This window comes from Cystoisospora suis (genome assembly GCF_002600585.1).
Source record: "Cystoisospora suis strain Wien I chromosome Unknown contig_1109, whole genome shotgun sequence".
Classification (NCBI taxonomy): Eukaryota; Apicomplexa; class Conoidasida; order Eucoccidiorida; family Sarcocystidae; genus Cystoisospora; species Cystoisospora suis.
In genome coordinates this window covers 1-10,220 of record NW_027153910.1, presented here as the reverse complement: position 1 = coordinate 10,220, position 10,220 = coordinate 1, and the positions used below count along the sequence as shown (strand labels likewise).

At 49.2% G+C, this 10,220-nt stretch overlaps 1 protein-coding gene across 1 annotated transcript; it reads left to right on the top strand.

The window, feature by feature from the left end:
* On the top strand, window positions 1–10,176 carry CSUI_002684 (uncharacterized protein). The gene is made up of 6 exons (XM_068062883.1): window positions 1–2,438; window positions 3,216–4,062; window positions 4,793–4,872; window positions 5,536–6,671; window positions 7,461–9,685; window positions 10,008–10,176. The coding sequence occupies exons 1-5, from the start codon at window positions 1,326–1,328 to the stop codon at window positions 7,630–7,632; spliced, it is 3,348 nt and encodes a 1,115-aa protein (XP_067925137.1). The 5' UTR covers window positions 1–1,325; the 3' UTR covers window positions 7,633–9,685; window positions 10,008–10,176.
* The last annotated feature ends 44 nt before the right edge of the window (window positions 10,177–10,220 follow it).

Genomic DNA, 10,220 nt, shown 5'->3' with positions numbered 1-10,220 from the left:
GGGAAGAAAGGGAAAAGGAGAAGCGGGGCGGATGACAGCCGGAGTCGCTCCAACCGTTGTGATTTCATGCTGTGCTCCTTCCTCGAGTTTGGGCTTTTTTGTCTTTTGTCTTCTTTTATTCTTTTTAGGAATACTTTCTGTAAGGAAACGAAGTCTTTCACTCTCTGCCTCTCACACGGAGCTTAGGCGCAGCGAGTCGGCGTCCGATGCAGATGAACAGCAGGAGGGACACCGCCGAGAGCTTCCCACCTTTCGTTTCTTTTTCTGTATGAGAGCAGTGCTCCCTTCATTTCGTTTGGCCGCCGCGCCTCGCGGCAGACAGAGAGAAGCAGTCGTATGGGCGAACGTACTTTTCGAGGCTCCAGTTGTGGGCCGTCTTTTTTTATAGTTCCGCTTCTTCCGTTTTCTCTTTTTTGTCCGTATTCTTGAGACTTCTAATCCAGCAGAAAGGTGTATTCATTGCATAGTCTCGCTTTTCGCTACCGCCGCATCTCCTTGGGTATAGAGAAAGCTGAGGCGTATCTGCACATCTCCGTTTCTCGTTAGCCCTTCTCCTTCCAGCCAACAACAACAGCCGGACTTGGCACTTTCTCGGCATAGCTCTTCGGCTTCTCACCTCTTCGCTGTCTAGCGCGTTGGCTGAACACTCACACAGCGGATTCTTAACCGTCCTTTGCTGCGGTGTGTGGGCATGCGGTTTGTAACGCCCTCGTCGCGTTGACTTCTCCGACAGGACTTTCTCGACGTAATTTCCCCTTTCGTGCTTTCTCGGGGTAACAGCCACTTGTTTCATTCTCCTTAGGGTGTATGCTGCCGTACTTCTTCACAGTCTTGTGAACACGATATCTCTTGTCGAAGATGAGGGAAGGGTTTCTGTGGGAAGATTTCTCTTTCCGTTGCTGTCAAGGCAAGAACGTTCTGCCTTGACCCTGCAAGCACGTCTTCGGTAAGCCCGTCCAACCCCCCCCCTTCTCCTTCCATACTCCTGTAGCCGCTTGGTTTCTTTGTTTTGTCAATCATACAAGGAGGGGGAGAGCTGTGAGCGGCGACGGCGACAGCCGCCACCGTCGGGTCTCGAGTCTGTGCGGTTTCACTTGTTCCTTTGATCCTTCGTATAATTTCTCCGTCCAGAGCCCTCTGAGTGAAGACGACTTCTCTCCGTTGCTCACCACTCACCCCCTTACATCCTCTCTTCCTCGTATTGCCCTCACCGCAAATCCGTTGTGCATGTTTTCCTATTTCGCCTCGTTTGTCCCGTTCTTTTGTTTCTTTCTTTCCTTCTTCTCTTTCACTGACTATCTAGAGGTCGCGAGACAGCCGTCAACATGTACGCTACAGGCCCCGCTGCTGCCTCGTCAGCCGAGGGCCATATAGGAGGGGGTGGGGGAGGGCTGATGCCTTCACCCGAGGAAACTTCAAAGCCGCTCATGCCTTCTCAGCAATTGCAGCAGCTTCAAGAGTTATTTGCTCAACAGCAACATCAATCACATCAAAATCTCCCTACTCAGGGAAACAACTATTATCAGAATTCCTCTTCTTCCTCTTCCACCTTACCTCCCTCTCAGGCTCCTCAGCAGCTTGCTTCTTCTCTTCCTCCTTTCTCATCTTCTACCGGGGGAGGAGGAGGCTTTAGTGGAATACCGCAGCAGCAGCCTCATCAGAACTTTCCTTTTTCTTCTGTAGGAGGAGGTCAAGTACCACCGCAGCAGCAGCAGACAAAGGTTCCTTCACCGTCGTCATCCCTTGATAAGAATGGAGTCAATAGTCTTGTCCATCACACCCCCCCTCAACCAACACAACATACCGCATCACTCTTAGGTACTCCTGGCGGAGGAGGGATGATAGGAGGAGGGACTACTCTACCTACTCCTGGGACTTCAGGGGGGATGGGACTCCTAGCAACACCTGGATCTGTCCCAGGAACTTCACCGTCCCCTGCTAATAGTATGACGTCCTTCAATCATATGAATCCTGAACAACAGGGAGGAGCAGGAGGCAATTTTATCCCGAATCATCACCAAGGAGGAGGGGGAGGCTTTTATTCGAACATTCATACATCGTCTACATCAGCAAATGCTCCTCCTGCTGTGGCGGGAGGGCAAGAGAATGCCTCTCAACAGCATAGTAATGTGGGTAGTAGTGCTTCACATCATCAAGATTTCTTCACAGCCAATCGAGGAGGAGGGATAATTCAACCGATGGGAAACTTACCAAACTATTCAATGGCAACTTCATCTACAGGAGGAGGAAGATCTACACATCTCGAAGATCCTCGAGGGGGTAATGCATTTGTAGGGGGTGAAGGCAGTCAAAGTAATCATATAGGAGAAGGAGGAGGAGGAAGGATGGTGTTGTTCATTGATTATCCTGTTGCAGCCTTTACGTTGGTGTCAGATGATATCAAGAACTTTCTTTCTGTCTTCGGAAAAGTTACACAGGTATGCGCAAGAACTTCATTCCATCTCGGTTGACGAAGGGTATATCCTTCCTCTTCCTCGTACAGATAGACCTATAGATAATTAAACCACCTACTACACATTCAGATAGGTGATGACGTTGGCGAATGTCTTTGCGTGTATGGTCTGTGTCCCGTTCATGTCTGTCTGTACTCGATGCAGACTACATACATACACAGGTAGTACAGCTACCGTTTTGACCTGCTGGTGATTGAGGAAAGTCTTCACCGGGCTTAGTCGCATGTGGAGGGAGGGACAACATATCCCTCCTCGTTTCTGATGTATGAGGATTTTCTTGAGTACGTTCCTGTATACTCGTCTTTCCACATGTCAAAGCCTATCGGTTCTTGTGTCAATCTAATTAAAAGTATCATTCGGAATGCCGATATATACACCGGCATTCATCCATCATGCGTCGTGTATATGTGCTTCCAAGGAGCGTAGCATGTTACATATTTGATCAGTAAGCCCCAGTGAGTTTATGTCTTGAAGTTCGGATGATAGAGAGAATGAAGGGAATGGAGGTTCCTCAATAAAGGTGTTGATACCTCGCCGTCTGCTATCAAAGAAGGTAGAGAAGTCTTTGAATAGAACTAACAAAGAAGCGGAACCAGAGAGGTATACATGCCTTACACACCCATTCTTCACTTGGAAGTTGTGTCAGGCAAAAACGACTCTCTGTATGTATGTATATTTGTGTAATGTTGGGGTGTCAACACATCTACGTGGTGTTTATTGTTCTTGACGAACTTCACTCAGGTCTCTTTATCTCGAAAGCGAGCTGCGGCAGAGGTCGTTATCACTCCCCCCTCTGCTGTCGACACGTGCATACGGGAACTGAATCAAACTTTCCTTCCTGGCCTCGGAGTTCTCCGAGTATCTCCTTTGCCTCCCTCGCCTACTGCATCTTCTCCTGGATCGAGTCTTCTTCATTCTGACAATAGCACAACATCATCTGCATTGGTAGATGATTACCTCCCAGCATCGTCATGTGATCCTCCTCCTTCGTCGTCATCAGGTTCTTCAGGGTTAGGAGCAGCAACGGGACGATCTGAACGGGGGCGAGGTAACATGGTGAAAGAGGGCGAAATGAATGATGCAAAGAGAAATCTGAGCAATATGAATTATCATGATCGAAGAGATTTTCTTCTTCATCCTGGGAGTAGCCCAGGAGGGCAAGGAGGAGGAAATCCAGGTGACATGAATGCTCTTGGTCATCATCATTCACAGCAACACCTTGGGTCGTCGTCTTCATCCTCTTCTTCTTCGTCTTCACCTCCTCCTACGTCGTCTAGTAGCAGCGGTGCCTCGCCTACGGCGACCGGGGCGCCTTCCTCAAGTCTAGGAAAGAAGAAGGGGGGTGGAAGTGAAGGCGGGAGTGGAAGTGTGGGAAGAATCAAAGAAGAAGTCGGAAGGGAGAAGAAGATGCTTGATGAGCAAGGGGCAGCAGGAGGAGGACGGAAACAAGTCTGTCGTTTAGAGCTTGTAGATCTCTTCACATATGAACCCGACTTTGACGTCACAAGTACACTCTTAGGTGACCGGAATAGTAATATAAGCTACATCATGGAACAAACACGCCATAAAGTTGATGTCTCCATCAAAGGTAAGTAAAAGGGCGACCGAAGAACCAGAAAAGATAACATCGTCATGAACACAGATAGATAGATAGATAGTTAGATAGAGGGATAGCTGACGAAAGAAAGAAAAGGATGTTTCTTTCTTTCTTGCGTGCTTTTCCCCACCGGATAGGAGAGAGAACAGCGGATGCTTTTTCATGTCTGAAAGTCACACCTCTTCTGTACACTCTGGGATGGTGTGCGTATGAAGGGGGATATAGGAGTCACATGAAAAGAAGAGGGAGAGAGAGAGAAAGAAGCGTATCAGATCATGTAACTCGCCTCACGACCGACTTCCTTAGGTACCAACAAGGAAGTTTGTTCGCAGACATCGTGAATAACTGCATACGTTTCACCCGACTACGTACCTCCCACACGTCTGCTGGTGTACGATTTGATATGCTTCTTTTTCTCCTTAAAGACGTCAAGAGGAACATCATAGCAACAAACATAGTAATGAACTGGGGAGCTGTGGGAACCATCACATCTATACAGTCTGCCGTACAATCTGTACCTTCTTAAGTACATGAGGGGATACACCACAGGTGATTCGTTTCTTTCGCATGCTTCTTGTTTCCTGGTGTCGTTGTCTCTTCTTGTTCTCTTGTCTCTTTCTGTTCGAGTATTATACGGTCACAGTAGGCGTCATTTGAGGAGTAATAATCGCACGAGTGGCACGTGTTTGAAGTGTTTTTGCTCTCTGTTGTTCTACCTCAGGCAAGGCCATCAACGAAGCCCCTGTAGCAGAGCGTCTTCACCTCTCTCTTTCCTCAGATGACCCTGAAGCCTACTCTACGGTATGTATATCTGTCTTTTCTCTCCGTCAGCGTATAACCGCCTCGTTGTTTTTTGCCTGATCATCTCTCCCCTTTATACTCCGCAACTACACCGACGGAGCGCCCTCACGAAGACCCCGTAATTTTCTTTTGCTCGAGCCGTCTTCTTCGCTTTCATCAGCATCGGATGAGCTTTAGCGCCCTCCATCCAGACGCTAAGGCCGACATTGAGTGTCGATATGTTGTATATGCTCTCTATTCCGTATATGGTCCGGTAGAACATAGGGCAGAGGAGCCACGTGTCCACCAATACTTCTTTAGGACTCCATATCAGACAGCTATTTTTGCACCATTCCATTCCGTTTCTAGGTGTTTCGCCTTCAAAACGGTTGTGATGTTGTTTAGACCCGTAGTGACTGAGTGGCCTGCTAATGTTAGCAATAGGAATGGGTCTAGGAGGAGATTCATCACTCTAGTCTTGTTCTTCTCCCTCTGTCGATGGATCTTGCCGTCATCCTGTATGACTACGGTAGGGGCGTCGTCGGCTTCTTGTTATTCATAGCTTCTCCCCTCGCGTATACAAGACTTTTTTCAGTTCAGTACTTTGCGACCTCCTGATGATTCAGGACCTGTGTGGCGTGAAGATGCCTTCTTCTTCCCTTCTCTGTCTTTCTTTTTCCCCAGGCTCTGAATATGGCTGAAGACCTTCTCCAGTCTGTATGCGAGCAATTCGTATCTTTCTGTCATGCTAACCGTCTTCCCCCTCCTGTTACAGCAACTTTCCGTAGACATCAATATGAGCAACAGGCAGACGGGTCGCTAACCTACCTGGGAGTGAAGGAAAGACCTCCGGTATGGCTATCAGGAGGATCACCTAGTGCTGCTGCGGCTGCCGGAGCAGGTGGCCTTGTAGGTCTTCCGCCAACCCCCCTTGGAGCGGGAACTGTTGGCAATCCTACAACTCCGCCTACTCAAACTTCATCTAGTCCTGGTTGTGTTGCGTCGGGAGGAGCGGGAGGAGCAAGTGGCTTATCCGGGCTTCCTTCTCATCACCATATTGGAGGAGCTGGTATTCTAGGAGCAGGAGGACAGATACCACCCACTGCTGGTGCTGGCGGTACAGCCTCATCCACATCATCTGCTCCGGGTGCTATGTCGTTAGGAGGCCCCCCAAGCCATAGTAATACAGCGGCAAACGGAGGAACTGGGTCTCCAGGACAGGTTATGGTAGCTGTTGTGCCAGGTGTATCTCAACATCCTCAACAAGCAACGTCAACAAATCCTGCTTCAGGGCTTCCTCTTCCAGGTGGAGGGGGTGCAGCCGCAGCGCCTCCAGGAGCTTTGCCTGTAGGTCATCCCCCAGGTATACCTTTAAGTGCCATGCCTCCCCCTGGTGCCGTGACAGCAGGAGGAGGAGGTGCAGCTCCTCCTATACCTTTACATGGGCCTCATCATCCAGCTCTTCGAGGCCATCATCACCCTTCTTTAGGACACCATCCTCATGCTCATCCGCCTATGGGGGCACTAGGACCTCTACCAGGTGGAGCCGTTGCTGGGCTACCTCCACCTGCCTTTTTACCTCCAGGAGCTCTACCTCATCATCCTCACGCCTTCGGTGTCCCGCCAGGTCATCCTGCTCATCCTGCAGCTGGCTTGATGGTCGGTCCTGAAGGATTCGGAATGTTAGAAAGAGGCTTAGAAAGAGGCGGCGGAGGAGGTGGTGGTGGAAGGAGGGAGAGAAGAAATAGCAGAAGCCGGGAAAGAAGTCGAGAACGAGGAGGAGGGGGTGGGAGAGACCATCATCATCATGGAGACCCGAGGTAATACGAGTTTACATACTTCATATGATCACCTGGTTATTCATACAGGCCGCATAGTCGTGAATACGAGAGATATGGGTTGATGATGCCAGAAGAGAGGAGGGAGAGATAAGAGAAAGACGAGGTTCTGTTGGAGGATATGATGTAGACTGAGAAGAATCAGGCCGAGAAGGCGAAGACATGGGCATCCTTTGATCAGTTGTCTGTTAGGGCTGGAAGAGAGCTTTTTACGAGTTGCATACGACGAGTAACAGGCTTTTTTGTTCTGATGGCGGTAGACCACTTGACTTCAATGAGTTTGTAGATCTATGTTTCTTTTTTACCTTCGGCATTACCCCACGATGCCCCCGCCTCCATGTCATGAGGGACTATCAAGGGAAAGTGAAAAGAGATTGTAGAGAGAGTCATGGTGAGGACTGGCCTCTCGAGAGCGGAGTGCAGGGAGGAGTGGCGCTTAACAACGATGGCGGGGCTGCTCAAGACTGACATGGTGGCATAGCTCTCTCCATACTTCGGTCTAGTGATACATACCCGATCACGCGTGTACAGATAGTAGGACCATCTGATGCCATATATATATATATATATATTCTATATATACATACAGAAAAAAACTCGCCTGAGAGCGTATGGACTGGTGCGTGCAAGAGGACTTGTCGAGGACCCTCGTACCTTCTGCAGTGTGAGCGGGTCTGGAGAAGCCGTTTTTTTGTGTCTGTGCTGTATACCCTACGACAGAGCCGTGTATTGGCTGTCGTGTATTCGTGTGTTTTCTCTCTGATGATGTAGGGACCATCACTACAGAGGCAATTCCCCGATGAATCGAAGGGGAGGAGGCGGTCGAGGCGGAAGGAACCAAGGCGGTGGCGGAGGCCGAGGTGGACGAGGTTCAAGCGCAGGCAGAGGAGAGCAGCGCGGAGGAAGTCGAACGAGAGGAAGTGTAGGGAGAGATGACCGTTGAGGACCAGTGAATGATCTACGGATCATTTTTCGTTGTCATTCTTCAATATCTGCCAGTCAGTAGTCGTCAAGTTCTGAATACTCTGTATATAATCCGCCTGTATATATAATAGTTCGTTGGGTAGCCGTAGAGAGTTGAAGCCCAGCTTGGAGAGCCTTCTACGTTACAAGGAGAGAAACACACCACTAGAAAAAACGAAAGAAGAGAGGGTAAGATCAGGAATAAAGAGAGATGGAAGAAAGGATTGCTCTTGTAGGTTTAAGTAAGAGAGATGTAAGAGAGCGTTGATTCAGTTTATTGCTTTAGCAGAGGTATCTCTGCGGAAGCTGCAGGCCGGAGGCCGAGGGTTGTAAGCAGTGGCTACCAGAGATCATATACTCGGGTTGATAAGAGAAGATCGACCACGTTTAAGAATGGCTTTTCACAGCTCTTGCCGTAAGGATGAATGCATCATTCCTCGTCATTAGGTTACGTTTGAGAAGGCAAGTGTGTAGGTTCTTGTGTTGGAAGAGTGTCGCCTCCCGTCGGCGTTGACTGGGGAGAAGAAAGATCATTGATGAGGGGTATGACGTTCTCTGGAGTCCAAAGGAAAGACGCGGAATTCACGGAGGAGGACAGTCTCTTCAAACATACAAGCTTGACGCATCAAGAAGAGACGGTATACAGAGAAAACGGTATGAAGGGTGAAGGACAGAGAGATGATGGTTACGACGATGAGGATAGGTAACAGGACTTTAGAGGGCATTTGCTTTTCTTCCAAGGATACATAGTAAGGTTTGAGGTGGGGGACAGGACGTAGTAAGTCATCCAGGGTTTCTTGAAACCGCGGTGAAGTCAAGAGAGGCCGCCATTATGACGGACACTGAGGACAGATAGCTCGACAACCCGATCCCAGTAGTAAACAGTGCGGGAGAAGGGAGAGCAAAGTTGGAAAAAGAGAGGGACCGAAATTTGGTAAAGATCGTGGACCGAGCTCACTCACCCCGTGGTCCCTTGAACCGCAGCACGGACAGTAGACAGAAAGATTTCGTTGTCTGGTAACAGAGTTGGCGGACGCTATGGCTTTTGAAAAGACAGAGTAGAAGTTGGCCGCTCAGACAACCGTTATTTGTAGCAGATGATAGAACGCTCAATGGTCCGGAAATGGTAACGATTCACTGCATCGTTCAAACCGAAAGAGTACGAGTGCATAAGAGTTCATTGGAAGGCGAAATTCAGAAACATGATGGACAAGAACGGTTGGAGAAAAGGTTTCCATAGATTGGGAGAAGGAACGAACAAGATGCTCGGCCAGGAGCTCTGCTCTGGGGGCTGTGGTGTACATGAAGCCGAATACGGCCGCTTACACACGTCTGTTTCGGTCTCCGCGCTGCACGGCAAAAAACTTCGCGGAAGACTGATATAACTGGAAAAAATGCAAGCTGGAAGAACTCTTCTAGCCTTAGGTGGTTCAAAGTCTTCTTTTACCTCTTCCTCACGAGGGAGAACGCTACGAACGTCGACGTATAACGCGTATAAGTGTCTGTCCCTGAAAAACGAAGCACAACAGTGGTCAGAGCAAAGACACGCAGCGGTTCTGATTGGAACCGACTGTGCCATCAACTACGTATATGCGGCTGTACGTGCGGATATATTCTTATAACATCCCAGAAATGTTTCCTTCAACCACCCTCTCTTTTAGGTGATGATGGCTCGTGCTGCGGTTCTCTCTTACAGTAGTGAAGGGTAGCTACCTTTGAGCTCCTTTTAAAGACAGATGCTTTCTTTGGCAGTTAGCGCACTACTGTATCCGAGTCGTAAGAAACCCCACGTCTCGTCAGTTGACGTAAAGCACCTATTTCATCACTTTAATGAATCAGCCGGTTTGAACGGCAGTTCCCTGAAGAAGTGTTCTGTTAGATCTCCTTTGGTGGGTGGATTCACATCGGTGGTGCGGTGGCGAGAAATAAAGTATGCGCGAAGGTGCTGGTTTCAGGTGATGAAGCTCGACCTGGCAGGGAGAGGTTGCGTTACTACGGTCGCCGATGTACAAACTGATCAAGTAGAAACATAGGTACGAAGTAATTCAAACTTTGTATATTGGTGCATGTGGCTGCAGTCGGTCTCGGATACATGTAGATCGTAGCCTCAGAGCGTCGGGCTGAAACGCCCCTAAAATCTTAGCCTGGTTGTAGTCAGTCGTAGATAGACCTCAGGTAAAAGCGCCGGCTGATGAGTGTACATACACCGAGATTAGGGGACCGTCCGTCTGGACTGCGACATTCGGTGATGTATATATATCGTTTCATCTGGAGATGGGTCGTTTCTTTTCCTAGGTTCCTCCAGGATGTCTGTACATTGTTTCGGGGCTTGTTCTTCGTCTCACCCTTGCACAGGCGAGACAGGGCATTCCACCCGTCAGGTTTCCTTAAGGAGGGAGAGCGACAAGGCACCGTGCACGTAGCGGGGCACAACATGGCGTTGTGGGGTCCTCGCCACTCCACTGAAGAAGTGGTCATCCCACTTCAGCAACGGCAGGGATTTTATGGTGGATGGGAGACCATGGTGAACTAGTTGGGGGGGGGGGAGCAACAGCAACGAGGCGACTA

What these genes read in the sequence shown, in the direction of transcription:
- CSUI_002684 (XM_068062883.1), top strand. Translation starts at nt 1,326, where the DNA reads ATGTACGCTACAGGCCCCGCTGCTGCCTCGTCAGCCGAGGGCCATATA. An exon ending in TCTTCGGAAAAGTTACACAG is followed by an intron (nt 2,439 to 3,215) that starts GTATGCGCAAGA and finishes AACTTCACTCAG; the next exon opens with GTCTCTTTATCTCGAAAGCG. An exon ending in CATCATCATGGAGACCCGAG is followed by an intron (nt 6,672 to 7,460) that starts GTAATACGAGTT and finishes CTGATGATGTAG; the next exon opens with GGACCATCACTACAGAGGCA.